This window comes from Lytechinus pictus, chromosome 14, assembly GCF_037042905.1.
Source record: "Lytechinus pictus isolate F3 Inbred chromosome 14, Lp3.0, whole genome shotgun sequence".
Lineage (NCBI taxonomy): Eukaryota > Metazoa > Echinodermata > Echinoidea > Temnopleuroida > Toxopneustidae > Lytechinus > Lytechinus pictus.
Window position 1 is genome coordinate 27,943,089 of NC_087258.1, and position 22,626 is coordinate 27,965,714.

The 22,626-nt window shown below is 36.7% G+C and overlaps 1 protein-coding gene across 1 annotated transcript; it reads right to left on the bottom strand.

The window, feature by feature from the left end:
• Nucleotides 1–862: 862 nt before the first annotated feature.
• LOC129276385 (phosphatidylinositol 4,5-bisphosphate 3-kinase catalytic subunit alpha isoform-like) lies at nt 863–18,219 on the bottom strand. Its single transcript, XM_054912761.2, has 15 exons — nt 17,972–18,219; nt 17,424–17,651; nt 16,423–16,614; nt 15,137–15,421; nt 14,361–14,464; nt 12,603–12,684; nt 11,811–11,972; nt 11,307–11,410; nt 10,023–10,191; nt 9,324–9,552; nt 8,813–8,891; nt 8,048–8,218; nt 6,649–6,766; nt 3,520–3,668; nt 863–2,223 (listed from the first exon to the last, which is right to left on the bottom strand). The coding sequence occupies exons 1-15, from the start codon at nt 18,158–18,160 to the stop codon at nt 1,959–1,961; spliced, it is 2,526 nt and encodes an 841-aa protein (XP_054768736.1). The 5' UTR covers nt 18,161–18,219; the 3' UTR covers nt 863–1,958.
• Nucleotides 18,220–22,626: the final 4,407 nt, after the last annotated feature.

Genomic DNA, 22,626 nt, shown 5'->3' on the forward strand with positions numbered 1-22,626 from the left:
AATGGCATTAAGCAGTACACAGTCCATATTTTTCTATTACACTTAAATGCTAAGGGTAAACAAAAGGTGCTTTTCTGCAAACAATATTTTGTTATATAGAGATATATAACAAATGGAAGTGATAATACATTAAAGTTGTTAAAAAATGGATCTCCTGACAACATGAGATGCAACAATTAATAAATGTGAATAATTTTTCCTAAATTTGCTTAACACACACACAAAAAAGAGGTTCTATAACAAATATACAAAGGAACATCTGTTAGTCATTCAATAAGGGGTAGCTCATTGTTTATAAATAAATAAAAACAAAATGAAGTGTACCACACTTTACACCATTGTAAAGAGATATTTTAAATCATGTATAAATTAATCTTGATAACTGCAAAATCAATGCAACACAGTATACATAATACTTGAGATGGTTTCGATATAAAAACAAGTTTACAAAATAATACAAACTAGTACTATTCTGAGTACTGTGTAATACACATGATAATAATGTTTTCACACATTAATAAATAGTTAAGAAAATATAAAATGAGTCAATTCACAGTACGGTTATGACAATAAAAAAGGGAAATGAATAGATTGAATACATGAACTTTAAGAATGGATAATAACCATAAGATGAATACATGAGCAGTACTGTAATCATAAAGATCAAGTTTGTCCTGAAATTTTCATCAAAATCTAACACAACATAAGGGCAATTCCATACAATAATCAATCTTCTTGTATAATCTCTTACAGCATCTTGAAATTTTGCTTATTTTTACAAATCATATACATGTACATCCTGGTCAGAATAGAATGAGAAAGCTGATGATGTCACATACTCGCTTTTTCTTTTGTATTTCTATACATTTGATAATATAGTGGATCCTCTACCAAATCATAGAGGAATCAGTTCAATTTTTGAAATTTCAGACAATAAAATACAAAATAAATAGTATGTGACATCATCAGCTTCCTCATTGTATACTGCCTGCGTTGTGAATATAAATGTTTTGTTCATCCAAGCAAATATTATAAATTTCATAACTTTTTATTTTACATCTTATTTTTGATAAAATCATCAGTGCTATTCTTGATTGGTTTTACTGTACTTGTTCAAATTGGACTTGACCTATAACACTTCAAAATGAATCCAATTGTAAACTGTACAAGCCAGTTTTGTGACCATATATTTTCAAATTTGTTGCCTTTTTCTATTATATTCATGATTTTCCTGATTTGGGATTTTTTTTTCATATAAAAAAAAAAAGGGGGGGGGGTAGAAGTATTTTCTTGTGGACTTCTTCCAAGACAGACCAACTTATCTCTCTCTCTCACTACACACACAAAACTTCAGAATGCATAGAGAAGAGTTTCAATAAGGGAGAGTATGGCCAGGTATTTGTCTTTACAACAAAATTCACATTTACAGATTATGACAAAACAAAAAGATGGAACTTCAATGTGTGCAAATCTAACCATGTATTAGACAATGTAACAGAAATAAATAGACCTGCTGCATGTTCTATGTTTGGGTGCAGAACAGAACTTTAGTATTCAACTTTAGTAGACCATCATTCAGAACTTCACCTGCAGAAGGCAGCAACTAAAAAAGGATCCTGACTACAGCACTTTCATATTAAACTGACCTAAACATTGAACCTAGAAATGTTCTATCCCAACACTATGTTTGACCTACACAGCAGAGCTAGTCCATTGATGTAATACACTTATCTACCAGGTATAACATGAAAGTGTTCTCATACCACGTAACCTAACTGATCTAGAACTGTTTTCTCCCAACTGCAGCTAACCTACTTCAACGATAACCTGCCTGCAGCTTTACATATGCCATGTTTGAAAGAGTACGAATTAACCAGTCCATCATCTCCTGTTCAGTTGTTCTACATCCTGACTGAAACCAGAAGTTGATCTAAGAAGGCGTTCTTTCCCACCTTCATTCATATACCATGTTTAAGTGCATGACACAGCCAGTCCATCTTAGTGGTCCATCCTCCACCATGCGCATCGTTCAGCTGCTTCAAGAAGTACTCCAAGGCCTCATTCTCTGTCTTACCAACAGCCAGCGTCTTGTGAAGATAGCCAACATCATCAATAGATTGGAGTTCAGGAATCTCAGTACCAAGCATTAGGGTGAAGAGACTGATGAAGAGATTGGCATGGTCACGGAGGATCAGGTAGGCCTGACAGCATAGCTCCTGGAACCTGATTGGAGGGTTCAAATGATATGGTATGAGACATTGGATCTGATTGGAGGGTTCAAATGATATGGTATGAGACATTGGATCTGATTGGAGGGTTCATATGATATGAGACACAGAAGCTGATTGGAGGGTTCAAATGACATTTGGAGCTGATTGGATTATGGAAATTTTAAATCATGTAATGTGAGGACATTGTTCAAAGATTATTGGATCAAAGGAAGAAAGATCTCCTTAATAAGGGGAGCTTATCATGAAGATTTTCACCAACAGACATAATAAGCTACTGAAAACCTGGCAACTAATTGGCTAAGAAAAAATATTCTATGACATTCACTGAATATAAAAACTCTTCATGTAATGTCACCCAGAAGATTCAAATGACAAAAATATGAGATGTCAAAGCTCATAAAAAAATTTTGAAAATGAAATTCTATTTATCGTGGCTTGACTCTAGCATTGAGAGCACAATTGAATGATGAAATGTGAGAATTTAAATATAGACTTTTATTCTAGCTGTAAATTATGAAGGCTGTATAATGATGCACATAGGAACAGGTGTTTTCTGAAAAGCAATGCAATTGCAAAAATGATAAATTGATTGAATTCTTCATCAGAACTGCACACATATAAGCATATTTGGGACTGTATCCACTCTGCCAGCCTGAGAGTTTCAGATGAAATTTGTTATATTTAGAATGTGAGGGAATTTGAAGAACAATCCTTTGCATTGGATCAGAGCTTCATGGTATCATGGAAAGAATTAGATAGCTCGCAATGATTATTCCCATCTTATCCATAACTTTTGTGTATCTTTAAAGCAGATACGAACCAATAGCACCATCTCGAGTCCTCAACTACTCATCCCTGGCCAGTTTCCTGACCCATAATGCTAGTGTAGTCTAGTAATATAGACCCACTTGAATGATAACATGCTAATTAACTACTCAATACATTTATATCGCAATAATTATGTTACCAAGTAGCACAACAATTACTTTTCCTCTCAAAACATTTTAGTTTCTCTCTACAAATAAAATTATAGGTCAATTTATTTTCTATAGTATTAGTAGATATCTGAAAACGTATATTTTAAGACTATGTAGTTATAACACACAGTCAATAAGAGACCACACACAGTTCACTCCCCCTTTAAAAATGATTGGTGACAAAGTAACTAACTTAAATCAACATGTTGTGAACTTTTGAGCAATTGCACAGCTACATGTTCAGTATAACAGTTTTTAGTTTACCAAAAGCTGAATAAGAAGAATTAGAATTCAAAGAGCCTGATACTTACTTCTTAAACTCTTGACTCTTTGAGATGTCATTGCCTTTAGTAATAACCTTGAGGAAGTCTTCTGTTAGGACAAAGGGCACCCGCTCTCTTTTGATGCCATATTTCTTCTTGACATGACCAAGGAAATGACCAAAGTCTATATGGAAGATCTGCAACGTAAAGGAACAAAAAACAACAGTGAAAGTTGTATGGAAGCTTGAAGGGCAACATTTTTGTTATTTCTTTTTCAAATATGAATATACATACCAGTCTGATACACACACTTTATTTTCATTAAAATTAAGAAATATTATTTAAAAGTTCTAGAAGTTGGTAGATATAATGTTGTAACCCGCACCCGTTGCGGTACTGGTTAACATGCCGGTATGCCCCCGATCGCGGGTTGCGGGCCGAGTTCATTCTCAAACCCGCAGACCGTCATACAAAAAAAAAGGGAGAAGTAGCGACGCATAATAAAAACAATAACAATGAAAATTGAGTTAGGATCATGTGCTTCTTACGTGGCGGATTCTTTTAGAGACGTAGATATTTCCTTTTAAAAAATGCCGACGTATTTTTGTCTTGTGAACAGTGAACAGGACTGAGACAGTTCGACATAATACATCGAGTTGCTCTTTCAAAGGAGCGCCTATGCAGCGCAGTCAGAGAAAGGAATGTTTTACGACTGGGAGAGGGGGAGAGAGAGAGAGGGGAGGGGATGTGTTCGGAGAATGTAAACAGAAGCCAGAATACATTGCATAATCATGTCTGGCAAGGAGCGAGTGATAGGCCACGTGGTAGAGAAAGGAATGCTTTATGACTTGGAGTGGGGCGAGTCGAGCCTGTTTCCACAACAACGCTCGCTGTTTGAGCTCGAGGGATTTGCGGTGCACGGCAGTGAGACAGTTGTTTGCTTATTGGATCACCAAATTAGGTCATGACCTGATAGAGCGTGCCGTTAGGTCAGAGTGTTAGCTGCCCTTTTTTGAAGACATGCTAAGCTGGTCTAGTCTAGTGGCTAACTAACCCTCCTTCTCGTTATTTCATACATTTTCTGATGAAAACTGAAGCCCCCGCACCCTGAATGCCCAGATCTCTTAATTTTTCCAATGTACAATTGATTGAAAGTCTTTAAGATTTCTGAAGATGTAAAATTGGATTGCAAGTTTCTTGCAAATACCTCTCTCTTGACCGATCGATCGAGATAAAAAATAAATAAAAGCCTAGCTAAGCACTATAACACGAGCTGTTTACGTAAGTTCATGGGCGCCCTCGTGCACGTTTGTATTAGTTTACAAAGAATTGGAAGAAATACAAAAACAGAAGGAAATAATATGGAGATATACAAGAAGAAAAAATTGACTGTATCATTATCCTGGTATTTATTTCAATTTTGATTTCTTTATAGACGAGGTCCCATAGAATTGAATATTGTAATTATGATTGTTGTGAGTCGCCGTGTCGACCGACCTGGACTGAAAAACAACATTGCCGATCTTTGCTGGGCAGCCTGGGCTAGCTAGCGCGCGCTGAGCTGCGGCTCCAATCAGAGGAGTTAATTGCGTAATGCTTTCAATTTCGAGATCAGAGCGGACCCATTTCGTGGTACAAAGTCACCCCAAAAAACATTTTCTCTTCGGAATAAAAGGCGAATTTGCAAATTGTAAGTAAATTCACTCTAGGCTAGGTTAGTAGTTGGCATATATTTTCCTGATTTGAGCCTGTATAGTGTGGGGATTGCAGAAATAATATTTTTCATTTTTCAAAGATAAATTGATTTGCGGGTTAAAACCTGACGGGTCAGCGGGTCCCGCTTGCAAATTATTGGATATACGGGACGGTACGGTTCGGGTATTCACTTGCGGGTTACAACATTAGGTAGATATTCCAAAAATTATCTTAATAATAATAATATCGCGCCAAATCCACTCTGTAGAGTGCTCAAGGCGCTTTTTAGGAAATTATAAAAGAAATTAAGAAGAATTGAAGAGAAATGTTTTGAGGTAATGTTTGAAAGTTTCAGAGGTCAAGCACTGTTTGATGTTTTCAGGGAGGCTATTCCATAACTTAGAGGATGAGTTAAACAAATGATCTTTCACCCCAGGTTTTGGAAACTTTGGGGGTAACAAGAGAATTGGAAAAGGAGGAACGTTAGGATCTTGAAGGGGTATAACTTTTGATCAGTGAAATGAGGTACTGGGGAGAAGAGCCATGGACACAGTGGAAAGTTAACAACAAAATCTTGAACATAATACGTTGTTTTACAGGGAGCCAATGTAAGGACCTTAAAATAGGAGTAATGTGAGTGCGCCTGGTGGATAGAGAAACGATGCGAGCGGCAGCATTTTGAAGTTTCTGAACTTTGACTAACTGATTCTGGGGTAGATTAAACAAAAGGGAGTTTCCAAAATCGAGAAATTAAAGCGTGAACCAATTTTTCTGTGGCCGGTTGAGACAAGTATTTCCTAATAAAACCAATATTTCGCAATTGGTAGCGAACTGATCTACAAATAAAAGAAATGTGATTAGACATTGTCATGTGAGAATCAAAAACTATACCGAGATTGCGACAAGAACTTGACAAATTTACAGTGAGGCCAGAAAATGAGATGGAGTCGATGTGGATTTTACTAAGTTGTACTTTGGAGCCAAAAAGAAGAAATTCACATTTGGCTGGATTCAACTTAAGAGAGTGAGAAGTCAGCCAATTGTGAACATCAACCATGCAACATTCAAGACGATGGATGGAACTTTCTGCAGCTAGTTGATCCGAATTAAAGGAAATCATGAGTTGGATGTCGTCTGCATAAATATGGTATTTTATGTCATGTTTACACTGGTTTTAAAAAAAAAAAGAAAAGAAAACCATCACCTCCACCCCCATCACGTGGGTTCGAATCCCAGCCATGGCGTAATTTCCTTCGGCAAGAAATTTTTCCACAGGTGAGGTGAATGGGTACCCGGTAGGATTTATTCCTTGAACGCTTTAGTGCCTATTAATATGGTGGCTCAGCTATAGCCGGGGTAATAATATGATACCAAATATCAAAGCGCAGTTAAGTATATGCACATAGTAACTGCGCTATATAAATGTACATGTACATATTATTATTATTATCATCATCCCTAATACCAAGTAAATGTTCCTACCTGTCCTTGTTGTGATACCATGATATTACTACTATGTCTATCTCCTATACCTAAGATGAAGGTAGCTACACAGTATCCTGCACATGACTTGGTGAATGTATCAATAGCAGCATCATATCTGATAGGAAAACATTAGAGAAGAGAGAAATTATTGATGGCTCTTTTTGTATTCGTAATTGAGAGATCATAGCCATTATGAATACAATATGAATACATGTACAGATGTCAAAGGTGAAAATAGATTACGCTACCTTCAAATCAAAATGTGAACTGTTGGTTTAACATTTAAATAGGTGAATGGATTTCTTTGTAAGTTTGACAGAAAAATATGAATAAAAATCTAGTCATTGTACCTCAGAGAGCTACTAACAAATATAATTTTTTTTTATATATATATATATATATAAAACCACTTCTCAAGCATGACATGGTCTCAAAATGACTGGAATACTCCCCAGGGAGTGGAGGATGTGCATACATTGGGTGCGGGAATGACTGATTGAGTCCGATGACCGGGGTAATAATATATCTGTAATGCGCTTAGACACATCATTTTTATGTATTAAAGGGATTGTTTAACTTTGTGAGCAGCTGATTTAAAAAAATCTCAAACTGAGTTGAAACGTGCGTATGAGTGCCTGTATTTGTCCTCAAAAACCCTGAAACAGACCACAATATAGGATAAAAAACTCTAATTTAGATACAAGTAGCAATTTATTAGCCTGATTTTGAGAACCGTCTAGTAGACGGGTTCAGCTTATGACCAGTTTTCTCCAATTCAAAAAGTCCGTTGGCTATTTTGACTGCCTTCTGTTGTGTGTATCTCCTATACACACACTATTAGCTGCACTGTACATTCATTATATACCTTGTACACACTGTATGTAGGTCATGCTGTGTTCAACTAGAATTAATGTGTTGTGGTGCACAGATTCCCTGTATACACATAGTCATTGAAACCAACTCCCAATTATTTCAAACTTTGGTTTACATCTCCAAGGTTTTAAAATTGATCCTGTAAATATAATACTTTGAAACTTTTGGGATGGTATTTTTACACTATAAGTCTAATGTTTAGCCCGTTTTCAGGAACCAAAAGGAGAAATTTTTAAATAAGAACAAAGTGAAATGATCACTTTAAGCGATATAAAAGCGGATTATTATTAATATTATTAAAACAAACAGATATTTTATTGGGATTAGGCACCTGATCAGAAAAATAACTTTTCATGTAAAAGAAAAAACAAACAATGAAACACATACTTATTTTATATCCATCACATCCTAACTGTTTTATGGCATACACATTACTATAATGAAATTAAATAGTGACAGTCACTTCTGTGGATTTATGAAATGTTAATTAGGTTTTAAACTGTGAACATGTTAGATTTCTTACTGAGATCCTTTGCACTTTTCCTTGATCCACTGATGAATAACACCACTCTTCAGCTGTAATGTACTCATGATACCAGCCTTATGCTGGATGTCATAGATGTTAGATGAATTCCTTACAACCTCAATCAAACCGGTCATGTTACCAGTTGCTAGGCAACGATAAGGCGTCATCCTGTATGGATGAGATTAAAAAACATATTAGTAGTAATATGAAAGAAATAATATCTCTTTACCCGGTTATTTTGCAAGATGGTACATTGTTTTTGAACGACATAAGGCATTCTTTATAAGCTCATATTGTTAATTCCATAAGGATTATATTCTTACACATTGCATGTCAAATCTAAAGCTATGTTCAGATCCCAATCTAATAAAAAAAAATTGCGTTCTCCAGATCAAACTTATACACACATCTTCATTGATCTATCATCGGGTCGTGTGGTCCAGTGGTTAGAGCATTGGACTCATAATCGCAAGGTTGTGAGTTCGAATCCCAACTCTGCCATTGTCTCCACTTTGATAAAAAGGCCCAAGAGTGATATCTGTCGTCTATAACGTCAGCCACTATGACTGATAAACCTAGACGTAAAATGTTTCATAGGTAATTGGTTACAAACCAGCTTGGCGTTTACCAGCAAAAATGCTGTCCTGCTGAGTTCCTACGGGAGTTACCACAAACAGAAACAGAAACAGAAATACACATAACCACAAATCTTAACTAATCACTGTATTTGTGAGCAAACCAAATGATGTTGATATGACTTACTTGAGGTCTAAACCATGCTGCTGCCATATTGAATCCATTATCTGTATCATCTGAAGTGTTAACATATCTTGTCTCAGGTCTGGGGAATGTAACATAATACATGATTCTAAGTTTATTGTGCAAGGTTTGCCATTGACTCAAATGAATATCAATGCTCAATCAAACAAATGATTGCATTATTTCAGGGCACATTGGTGTTATATTAAGAGATATACAAGATATTGATTGTAAGTTTTATACACAGTTTGCCATAGACAATAAAGTTAAGCATAATTGAAAAATTATACTTATATGCTTTGTTACTTAGGAACACAAGGAAAACATGTTACTGATCACTTGGTAAAGAAAATCTGCATGAGTCAACTAAAGCTTATAAAATACAAGGTTAGAACAGGCCTCAAACCATATATTATATACTCATCCCTTATCAATTGAAGTTTGAGACTTTATCAATCCAGCAGCTCAGTATAGCAATGTCAAATGTCATCATACTGAATTGAACTAGACTCACCATCCCCTCTCTTGAAGATAATCTTAAGATCTTCACACATGGAAAGAGACATCTGATCAGGGTTCTCCCATTCTAGCCATAGAGGGCGCTTTGCTGATGACATGATCTTGCACTTGTCCACTCTAAGCTTGCCCAGGGAAAAGGATGGATTCAAAGGCAATGGGAATTCCTGGAGAGCTTCAAAGAAGTCTGGCTGAGCCATGTGCTCTGTGAGATATTTCAATCGATCCTGTACAGAACACAATATATCAATTATCTTTACCATAAATATTGAGAATGCTTGTGTCATAACCTGGGGATCAAGAATATGTTTGCCTACGAACACTTCCGTTTATACCTCTTTCCTCTTCCATTTTGTTTTCCTTTCTACGCTTCTCTTTATTCTTTTGTTTGTCTTCTTCCCCCTTTTTTAAATATTTCATATCCACTGATTTCAAACTACAATTTTGCAATATTCATCTGTTATATCATAAGAAACTACTAATTATTTATATAGCTTCAATTTGCAATATGTAATTATTTGCATATTCAAATGCTAGTACAGTGTAACTATGGCTATCTTGACATGTAAACTCATCGCAGCTCTGCAAAGCCACCATGATATTTCGATCAATAAACCAGGATCACACCATGGATCCTTGCTTGTCAACAATAGGTGTGCTATTTGAATCAAACCAGTGATAACCCTGCATGTCTCACCCTGTTTGTATCATCCTTTCTCTCATTCAGTGATTCAGTTAGTTTAGATAGTTTGTCTAGAGCCTCCACCTGTCGGACCAATAGCTTGAGGTATGGTCCAAGAGACCTGCAGTAGGCTTCCAACATCAGACCAAACCGTCTACTAACACTCGGCTTGTGCATCTCAGATCTACCAAGATAAATTAAACATACAGAACATGTCAGTTTTGATAACAATCTCAAAATGAGTTTGAACAGAGTCCAGAAAAGTACCACTCGAGCGCCTCTGGCAGTCTTGCCTGCATTACGCGATTCAATGTAGCAGCAGTGCTGACATTGTAAACAACTATCAAATAATCATTTAAAAAAAAAACAGTTCATATGATATGATACTACGTTAATTGACCCTAAATGACATGTGAACGTGATATAGTGCAAGATGATCAGTGATATTTGATTACCCCTATGACCACATTTCATGAACTATTTTCCATGAACTTTTAAAGTTATGATGGCAATTCAACGATTACCCCCAACATGGCTAAAGTTCGTTGACCTAAAATGAACTTTGACCTTAGTCATGTGACCTGAAACTCACATGGGGTGTTCAGTGATACTTGATTACTCTTATGTCCAGGTTTCATGAGCTAGATCCATAAACTTTAAAAGTTACAATGGTAATTCAACAAATACCCCCAACATGGCTAAAGTTCATTGACCCCAAATGACCTTTGACCTAGGTCATGTGACCTGAAACTTGGGCAGGATGTTAAGTAATACTTCATTACCCTTATGTCTAAGTTTCATTAAAAATAGGTCCATATACTTTCTAAATAATGATTACATTAAAAAAAACTTAACCTTAGGTTAAGATTTTGATGTTGATTCTCCCAACATGGTCTATGTTTACTGACCCTAAATGATCTTGACCTTGATCATGTGACCTGAAAATCAGGCAAGATGTTCATTCAGTCATACTTGATTACCCTTATGTTAAAGTTTCATGAACTAGGTCAATATACCTTCAAAGCTATGATGTAATTTAAAAACTTAACCTTCGGTTCAGATTTCAATGTTGATGCCGCCGCTGGAAAAGTGGCGCCTATAGTCTCGCTCTGCTATGCTGGCGAGACAAAAATGTACGCCAAATAATTCTGTTAGAAAATGTGCAGTTAAGAAAAATGAACATGGAATCCCAGCCAAATGTAGGTCTTTTCCAAGCAACAATAATAATAATAATGGTTCATGTAGATGAATTTCTTGCCAAATCTCTTTCAGGAGAAAAAATTCAAAGAAGCAACAAACCTAAGATGCCAGAAGAAGAAATGTCCAATCCTTTGGTTGTAGAGAGATCGTTTGAGAAGAAACCTGGCCAGAGGGTTGTCTAGGTAAGACTCATACTTCAAAACCTGTACAAAAATAAAACAAAGGCAAATGAAAGCAGATTTAGACCATCTAAAGCAGAAATGGTGATGTTGCAAATACCCTGAATTTGAACATTACCTAGGGAAATCAATTGGAACTTCTATTTCAGCCTTCAGGACTGCATTCCTACCAATCGCTTAACTATTAGGTGTTGCATTCAAACATATACGTTTTGTACGATGAGCCACTGGACTAAATCAATTTGTTTTCTTTACATATAATACTAACCCAACTTCAGTGATAAACCAAAGCTTGTTATTGTATATTTTTACTCAATATGCAAAACAGCCTCATACAGACCCCAGAAGGTCAGTTTGAAGGCCTTGAATACAAGAATGAAGTGGGTCCAACTTGATCACAAAAAAGAAGAAGCAATCTCCATACCTGTACAAGTTGAAGTAAGTACTGTGAAACCTGTTCATCAGACATACGGTCTAAACAATTGACTGCTTCCGTCCTGACACCAAGATCAGCATAGCTACAATCTAGGAGACCTAGAGCAGTCTCTGCATCCATGTCAGGCCAGTCCTTTAGGAGAACATATAGCTGAAAGAAGAAGATGTATTATTACTTTGCTTATTCCCAGACAGGAACCAACTGGTTCTAGTATGTCACAGGTGAACACTTTGATGATTGAATTCTGTAATTTCCATTCACTTTGTACAGGGATAACCAAAATCCAAAAGGCAGTGTGCTAATAAACAAATGCCCATATTCTGAAAGGTTATTACTGTTTGAAATATAATTAGGCATATTTTACCCTATATGTTAACCATTAAAAAGTCGTTCTCAGAAAAAAAACCCATCACAATTCATTGTTTCAACCATCTTTTAGCCTGTAGTCTCACAATCTTGAATGATTTCTGTTACATTTTGCCGGAGTAAATATTGGATAGATGGATGGACATTGGACATTGTATCACACATGTGCTCAATTGCCAGTAATGCTTTAGCTAGAAAATGTTCTTTAGCATCCAATAAAATCTGTAACAAAATCATCTGTAATTTGCATTTACAATTTGATCTGCGAGTTGCTGGTCACTGAAATTAGATGCAGAGTGCAGCTCCCCCCTCCCCCTCGAGTTCATTCTTTTGTGAGCTGATAGATGGCAGAGTCATGAATTTTTGTATTGTGACATTACATGTATCTTGTGAATGACCCTGAAGCTATCTTACCTGAGCTACATCTTCTCTGCTATACCATTTAACAGAACTAAGAAGCTTGGGTAGTGAGTAAGGGTGATCTCTGCATACTAGTCTGTAATCATAAGTAAAAAGCATTGTTAATACATTCTTACAGATTAGCAACTGTTGAATTTGTTTACTTAGATCTTCCTTTCATACAATTTACATTTTCATTTTATGTTACAAATGCATAATTTATAATTACAAAGATATCATTTCATCAATGTCCCCTCTCACAAATAAATTGCACTGTTATAACATTTATACTTCCTTACAAGTCTCTAAAACTTACAATTTATGGGAAGTTTCAACATGCTTCATAATAACGATTCATCATTACCCTGGCTTAAGCAGAGCAGCTGTTATGCGCTTTGTGTTTCAAAGAATCAATTCTTGCATAGTCCCCATTTACCTCACCTGGGTTGAAAGCAGCACAAACAAATGATTTTCTTCCTCAAGGAAATGAACACTTGGGTACAATTTGAACCCATGATCCTCTGATTGAGAAAATAAAATGAGAACCACTAAACCATGCTGCTTCAATACCAAATATGATTTAGTGATCAGAGGAGAGATGGCCTGTAGGTCTGCTCTGAGGGACCAAATAATGAGGATCCATACCTTTCTAGAGGGTACTGACATATCACCTTATTTTCATACCTAGGGTGCAAGATAAGAGCTATAGTGTAGTGGCTATGACTGTCGCCTTGTAATCAGAGGGTCGTTTGTTCAAACTCGAAAGCAGCCTAGCGTCCTGCATTAATCCACACTTTGCCACTCTCTACCCAGGTGCTAAATTGGTACCCGGTAGGATGTGAAAGTCATTGTAGCTTGTTCAGCATTGTTAGCACCTCACATGGTGACTTACTGGAATACTCCCCAGGGAGTGGAGGATGTACATACATTGAGCGCGGTAATTACTGATTGAATCCAATGACCGGGGTAATAATAAATCTGTAAGCGCTTAGATATGTACAATGGATGTCTTAAGCGCATTATGATTTATCATCAAGTCCACTATGCTTGTGCACTATATGATTACCAGCTAGTCTGAGGCCAGGGTAATAATAATAATAATAATAATTAGACTTATATCGCGCCAAATCCACTCTGTAGAGTGCTCAAGGCGCTTTTTAGGAAATTATAAAAGAAATTAAGAAGAATTGAACAGAAATGTTTTGAGGTAATGTTTGAAAGTTTCAGAAGTCAAGAACTGTTTGATGTTTTGAGGGAGGCTATTCCATAGCTTAGAGGATGAGTAAACAAATGATCTTTCACCCCAGGTTTTGGAAATTTTGGGGGTAACAAGAGAATTGGAAAAGGAGGAACGTAAGGATCTTGAAGGGGTATAACTTTTGATAAGTGAAATAAGGTACTGGGGAGATGAGCCATGAACACAATGAAAAGTTAACAACAAAATCTTGAACATAATACCCTGTTTTACAGGGAGCCAATGTAAGGATCTTAAAATAGGAGTAATGTGAGTGCGCCTGGTGGATAGAGAAACGATGTGAGCGGCAGCATTTTGAAGTTTCTGAACTTTGACAACTTCACCTTAATCACTTTCAAAAGTGAATACATGTGTTCTCATTATTATTGTCATTAACATTTATTCTACAAAGTAAACAAATGACCCTCCAAAGGCTCCATCCTGGTTTTCTGCTCATTGATTGATATTCTAGTATTTTCAAAATGTCTTAATTTGACTCAATTTTCTTTCATAGAAAATTGAAATGGGGTAAAATATACCTGAGTTTCCAAACAAGTTCCTTCTCTTGTACTGACATCTCATGAAGTCTGTCTCTATTCAAGATCTCTTCTAGCTGTTCTAACTCCTCTTCTGTTGGAGGTATCTGGAAGGATGAAAAATAGTATGAACATTTTCATACACAAACTACATGTTATTGAAAATGATTTATACCCATCCTATCAACATAACAGAGATGAACATATGTATATATAAGAAAAATGAAAATGGCATTTTACCCTGATTTATTGTCTGAGCCATGATAAAACAGTACCCGAAACATTTGAGAAACGTACATTGTATGTCTTCATTCCATGACCAATGTGTGCCATCATTTCACAAGCAGTGAGTAAAGACTGAGGAAGTGGTTCACTTTGCAAGATTTTCCCTGATTTATTAACACGTGTCATTACAATGGCAATGCAAATGCCTCACAAATATATAAAAACATGTCTTTAATGTCTTCATTCCCATACTAATATGTGTACCAAGTCTCATGGGCACTGGGAGAAGACTGAGGAAGTAGTTTGCGCTGCAAGTTTTTTCCCTGATGTAAAGGAAACGTTCCCTAAATTCCTGTAGGAAATGAGTGAAATACATAGTAAAAACAAACCCTGAGCTGAGCCCTTTAACACAAAGAGATACAATCAATATCATCAATTAATTGTAACTTGTTGTACATGGGTTGAAATAGACTTACAGTTGTGCTAAATTGTACAATTAATTGTAACATTTATGTAACAATGGCAGAGTCATGGTTGACAAGATTCCAACCTACTTCATCTTCATTGATCTCTTCTCTTCTCTGAGCCTTGGTGACAAAGAAGGCAAACTGCTGGATCTGGGAGTAACAGGGGAAGATAAGACTATGAGGGTAGCGGTGAAACTCTAGCTCCAAGCACGGTGCATCCTTGTTAGGATTAGGTCCAGTCTGCCCAAAAGGATTGAGAAGGTCATCATTGCCCTTAGGTGGAGGCCAGAGGTAGAGACGCATGTTACCCATCTGCAGCCGGTTGGTGAAGTCAAACAGGTTGACGTTGCCCCATGCTATCGCAAACCCACCCTGTAAAAAGTTTAGATATAAAGTCCTTATGTGATTCGTCTTCTCAAATACGTTTATGAATGTGGACCTGTTGGCAAAGGTGAATGAGGTATGTTGGTATAGGTATGTACTAAGGAGGGATGATGGGCATGTTGTAAGAAGGGCTTTCGAGGTGGATGGTACAAGGAGTAGGGACAGCCAGAAAAGACATGGATGAAGCAAGTGGAGGAGGAGAATAGGGTTGGTTTGACGATGGAGGATGTAGTGAATCACACAAAGAGGGATGGATAAGGGTGATAGCTTTGAGTCTGAGGTGATACCGCCCACCTCTGTTCAATGGGGGAAATATGATATTAAAATGTTAAACTATTGACTGTCCTAGTCAAAACGTATAATAAGTCACAAGTTTCTTTGTAATAAACCAAATAGTAGCTTGGGCTTCATAAATGAAACCTGAGGAAACTTGTTTATCTGAAAGAATAATTGACTCTACTTGCACTTCCTGTCATAAAAACTGTAAATTTCAGAGCTGAGACAATTGCATCTTTGTAACCCTCTTCACAAATACATATTTGCAAAGTTCACTCATCTGATTAACACATGAATAATACAGGACAGACATACAAATGAAACAGCACCTCATGGGTTGGAGTTAAAATCATCTCTATCAAATTCAGAAATCACTCAGTCCAAGCTCCTACTTTGACTTTAGCTAATGCAAACATAACAACTCACCAGAAATAACCCTGCCAAAGTTTTTACACTCGTCCTATTCAATTTAGGCTATAATCAGAAGATATTGATAGCAATAGGGAGCATTTCATCAACACTCAGATCTAACAACTTTTCTTTATTTTGATGGGCTGAACAGCACATCTGACTGACCAATGGTACGTCTTGGATAAAGCCGACTTTGTCAGATATAACAAGTTCTTTCATGAAATGTTTTCCTGATCATATTTCTTACAATGGTGGCACACATCCATTTGGCATTTCATTCTATATTAAAAACTGAGTCTTACCTCCTTTTTGCCTTTCCTCTTCTCTGATGAGCAGATTGAAACACACCACCTTGCACTGCGAGGAATATCATTAACCTTGATGTCATAGGTCAACCACTCATTCCAGCGAGGATTTGACCAAGGGACCTGCTCCGTTGATACTATTGGACATAAGGACTCTTCACCATGATAAATCCCTGTTCTCACGTATATCTAAATTTGCAAAACAGAGATAAAACATTCAAGAAAATGGCATTAAGTTCCAGATGGTCTAATTCTCAGATCATCTAACACCATCATTGCTAAACCCACTGGCCCGTATTCTGAAGTCGGGTTTAACTCAGGTTTAAAGTTGTTGTTTAAGTATGGATAGCCAATTGTTACACAAATCACTAACAGTAGAGTTATCATATTTCAGCTCATTTGGCTCTCAAATCATTTACAATTGTCTAGGAAGTATAAATAGATGATTGTCTTCACCACTGAAGAATCAGGAAAGAGCACAGTAAATGTAAGAAACATACAACTCAATAAAAATTTTGACACTTTTGACTTCCCATAATTTTAGCAGAGTTAGACCACGGTCTAAGTTAAACCTGACTTCAGAAATCGGGCCACTTGGTCTACTGTCAGATGGTCTAATTCTCAGATCATCTAACACCATCATAGATAATCCCACTTGGTCTACAAGCAGATGGTCTAATTCTCAGATTGGCAAACACCATCATAGCTAAACCAACCTGGTCTACTATCAATTAAGTCTAATTACCATTTGATCTAACCATCACTTGGTCTGTCATTTAGTCTAATGCCCAGGTCTAATTTCTACTTCTTCTACTTAATTTTTCACACTTCATTATATCAAAATGTTGTTCATAAACAGTTCATTTAATCACATTGACCAAGTGGTGTTAGACCAAGTGGGGTATTAGACAAAATGGGTACAGCCTAACAAAATCATGTCAGATGAGACAAAACAGAGAGTGGGTATAGCCCAAGTGTCAATTTATCCTAATACTTACTTTGTCTAGTTCTTTTACATTGACATAGGTAGCAAAGTTGATCTTGACCTGTAAGTTCTCATCCACTTCCCAAACACACGTAGTAGTCTGATTGGAAGGCATGGTAGATGCTCGTCTCATGTACGATGGTACAAGAAGATGGACGTCCGGAAGACTGTTTAGGACCGTGTCTTTGGACATCAGCATCAGTTCAGGAATCTTGCTCTTCAGCAGACACTCCCGGATATACTGCAGAATGGAGAATATGATTGAAACGCTGATGTTTGATTTTAAAGGATCTAACTTTCATACAGCACTCCTTTCACCTCTACGAACCCTCAAAATTGAAGTACAGTCCTGTATCCCTAATCTGCATATCTTCCAACAATTGTAATGAAAATCGCCAATATCTAACTGTCCCCAAACCTTTACTTATAATCTCACCAATCTTTATGACTGACCACCTATTGCATCACTGGATACTTATTATCAAGCAGATTATCCTTGCATCTGCATTGGTTGTATTATTCCTTTAACCTTTACTAAGAACCATGCCTCTCACAACTTACCTTATACTGTGACACTGGATAATTATCATCAAGTAGATACTCCTCACACCCGCACACCTTGAGAACATAGGTAGTCTTGTATTCCTCTATGCACTTCTTCCGTTGATGATTGGTTATGTCCATGTCCTCCGTTCTCTTAGAGATCACTCTGGCAATGATCAGTTCTGGAGTAGAGTCTTTGGCAGCCATGATGGAGTACTTCTCCCGATGTCCTGTCAGTGACACTACCCATACCCATATCGTTAGACCACCTGAGTGAAGAGAATTAAGAAGAAAGAAATTGACATCCAGAATAAGAAGTCTTTGGCAGCCATGATAATAATAATAATAATAGTTGGATTTATAAAGCGCTTTTTGCCAGAGGATACAAAGCGCTGCTATTATTACCCCGGCTTTAGCTCGAGCTACCATCACCGGCGCTCAGTGCATGCAAGGAATTACTCCTGCCGGGTACCCATTCACCTCACCTGGGTCGAGTGCAGCACAGTGTGGATAAATTTCTTGCTGAAGGAAAATACGCCATGGCTACGATTCGAACACACGACCCTCTGTTTCAAAGGCGAGAGTCAGAACCACTAGACCACGACGCACCCATGAGTACTTCTTCCGATGTCCCGTCAATGGCACAACACACTCGCCACACTCACATCATTAGCTATTAAACTTGAAGAGAGTAAAAAAGGTCAGGAACAACTTGATCACGTGAAGAATGAATGCTATTTTGGACATATTGGGGGTGACTTGCACTTTGCCTTCCATAAACTATTTTCTCCTGATCATCTCTTTTGCACCCATAGACATCAAGATGATGACTTTTTAAAGCAGAGACTGATATCCACAAATGTTGTAGTTTGTCACACAATTCTGATAGTGATAATAGCTAGCTCTCTCTAGTCTGTGAGATGATACTAAGGAGGAGAATGAGACATTTTGGAGACAAGATATAAATGCATACATTGTCTAATTGATTAACTCAACACAAAATATGTTCAGCTTTATGACTAGGGATCATAACATTCATACACCCCTCCTCTACAAATTTGTAATTTTCCTATTACACCTATGTAGTAAATTATCGGTCCATAATATTCGCATTCCCATTTCATCGAACCCAAGCGCAAGTCTTGTGTACGTGTTATTAAAGCGTGTGTGCGCGCCATGCATGATGTGCGCCTGTACTGTATACACCTTACGTCACAATTACTTAGCCAGGATTACTTCATCAAGATCATGGATAACTTGAAATCAGCAGTTCCAACAGGAAAACAGACATAAATTGCTACAAATAATAGCTTGAATTACACATTATACAGCTGTAGGCCTATACCAATATTTTTGACTGGCTTTAATTTTTTGGGAGATACCACATTATATATATTTCCCTCAGTAGACCCATATTGCACTCATCAAGACTCTTGCAATATGATACTACTTCAGGAAATATACCGTATATGGTATCTCCCTCAAGGCCAATCAATATATAATTATCATCTATATAGAGCGTTCTAGCGATGCATTAAAAATGTGTATTTTGGTCTGCATCAATTGCCCGTGCAGTATCAGAGCATATCTCCAAAAAGGACCTCAACAGTCTAGTGCGCATGCGCAAATGCGTGAAATATACGTGTACAACAATGAAAGCAATGCGATACACAGCATAGAGCATAATGAACTACACGTAAGTCACATGTCAACGACAAAATTGATCCTCATGAAGTGATGATGCCATAATGTGATAAGTGATATGACTTGTTCACCAAATTTCTCCCTTTTTTTTGGGGGGGGGGGGGGTGGGATAGATGATAATAATTATATTTGATGGCTTTATTTCATGGAATATCAAAAATATTCTACTTGTTAGGGCCAATATTCCACGAATCGAAGATGAGTGGAATATTTGCCCAAACTCTTGGAGTATTTCTGGTATTCCATTTTGAGCTATCCAAATATAATGTAATTATTTATTGTGGTTGCGGTAGGATTTCATGGAACTTCCTTGAAGATACACAGTTAGAGAAATGTAAAATATTACTTAGCAGAAAAAGGAGAAAATCCTTTGGGGAGGTCCACCTCCGCCACCAAGCCAAGAAGAAGCAATCAAGGAGTTCAGTTTCTTAGTTATAGATGATGCCTAACACTCACTAATAATAAGCATATTTTCACATGTTTCTATATGTATTTAAATATTTATCTTACAAGGGCAAGTAGTATTGGTTGTTTATAAGTTAGCCAATATTGCAAAAGAGATGGAACAACTGCTGCAAAGAAATTGCACTGGATACAGAATAATAATACTGTATCTATAGTTCTATCTAGGTTTGAATCCTAGCCATGGCATGTTTTTCTTCAGCAAGAAATTTATCCACACTGTGCTGCACTCAACCCAGGTGAGATGAATGGGTACCCGGTAGGAAGAAATTCCTCGAATGCTTTGAGCGCCTAGGCAGCCCAGCTAAAGCCGGGGTAATAATAATAGCAGGGCCCGCTGGGAGAACAGTTTTCGGAACTGAAGCGGCTTCCCTGGGTAAATATACCTGTATTATTATTATTATTATTATCATATTATAATAATTTGAATTTACTTATTGTAAAGGTGTATGAGGCACAAGCAGCAAAAAGACTTATTTATTGTTTTTCACAAAAACTGTTACAACAGAAAATGAAAGCACCGAAAAACAATTCAGAGAATTACCAACATAACCTTTAATTTGAGATTGGGCAATACCATTGGGAAATGGGAATAATATGATGAAAATTTGAGTAGTTTTATTAATGATTTAAAGGCCTCAGACAGTATGACAAAGAATGGTCATCATCACTTAATAATTTTTTTTCAATTTTCCTTGTGTTTCTATCAATTCCTGTCCTCTCTACACCTACATGTAGGCCTGTATCATGCGCTCACCAACTTAGGGGAGACCGGGGTTAGTTGGAACATTTTTGACAAAAATGGCTGTAAAATCCAAATAGATTTTATTTGAGAAACAATCAATATATCAGCTTGAAGCATATATCTAAGGGCTTCAAATGTACCCCATAAAATTTTTAACTCTATGATGGTTACTGAAATAATCCACCTTGAACAAGACCATCGCAAGCGTTCCAACTTACCCCATATAGGGGTAAGTTGGAACATGGTATGGGGTAAGTTGGAACACTGCATGGTCAATTAAGAATTATACTTAAACTACTTACAACCGTAATATTACATGGTTTTAGCATATTTGCTTTATTTTTTTCAAGTTCAAAATATTAAAAGTGGATTTGTTGAACTTTGTTTTCTATTATACAGCCACTCACGCAAGCCAACTGTGTAGTAGAATTCCGCTTATTAGTGTGTGTTTGATTTTACATGTAATTAAGTGTACTATCAGCAATTTCATGTACTTCTGCATAAAATTTACATGACAAAAATAGTAGGCCTATATATTTTTTTCATTAATTAATTATGCAAATAAGCATATGAAATTTGCCCTTAATTTGGGTTTTATGTTTTTTTCTTTAACTCTATTTATTAAGCTACTAGAATGCTAATTTTTGGTGAGAGTATCAATTTTTACCTTTATAACAAATATCCACAAACAAGTGGAATGCCTCTGGCCGTCTCACCTGCATCACGCGATTCAATATAGCAGCAGTGCTGATTTTGAAAACTACTATAACTCGCACAAGATGTTCAGTGATACTTGGTTACTCGTATTTCCACGTTTTATGAATTAGACCAATACACTTATAGAGATATGATGGCAATTCAACAAATACCCCCAACGTGGCCAAAGTTCTTTGACCTTACATGACCTTTGACCTTGATCATGTGACCTGAAACTCGCACAGGATGTTCAGTGATACTTAATTACTCTTATGTCCAAGTTTTATGAACTAAACCAACACACTTTCAAATTTATGGCTGTAATTCAACAAATACCCCAATTTGGCCAAAGTTCATTGACCCTAAATGACCTTTGACCTTGATCATGTGACCTGAAACTTGCACAGGATGTTCAGTAATACTTGATTACTATTATGTCCAAGTTTCATGAATCAGATCCATAAACTTTCAAAGTTATGATGGTAATTCAACAGATACCCCCAATTCGGCCAAAGTTCATTGACCCTAAATGACCTTTGACCTTGGTCATGTGATGTGAAACTCATGCAGGATGTTCAGTGATACTTGATTAACCTTATGTATAAGTTTCATGAACTAGGTCCATATATTTTCTAATTTATGATGACATTTCAAAAACTTAACCTTAGGTTAAGATTTTGATGTTGATTCCCCCAACATGGTCTAAGTTCATTGACCCTAAATGACCTTTGACCTTGGTCATGTGACATGAAACTCAGGCAGGATGTTCAGTAATACTTGATTAACCTTATGGCCAAGTTTCATCAACTAGGTCCATACACTTCCTAAGTTATGCTGTCATTTAAAAAACTTAACCTCAGGTTAAGATTTGGTGTTGACGCCGCCGGCGCCGTCGCCGTCGGAAAAGCGGCGCCTATAGTCTCACTCTGCTATGCAGGTGAGACAAAAATTGCAAAAAATATAATATCTTATGTATTTTTTGTTTTTTTAATTTTTATTTCTTTGTTTTTCCGAACCTTTGTTTTTTATTGTTTTTTCCGATGAACTTTGTCGGGGACTCTTTTGC

Coding starts and splice junctions, on each gene's coding strand:
- LOC129276385 (XM_054912761.2), bottom strand. CDS start 18,160: ATGGCTGCCAAAGACTCTACTCCAGAACTGATCATTGCCAGAGTGATC. Junction 14,465..15,136: donor AAGAGATCAATGAAGATGAA/GTAGGTTGGAAT, acceptor TCATCCTTCCAG/ATACCTCCAACAGAAGAGGA. Junction 8,892..9,323: donor TATCTTCAAGAGAGGGGATG/GTGAGTCTAGTT, acceptor TACATTCCCCAG/ACCTGAGACAAGATATGTTA.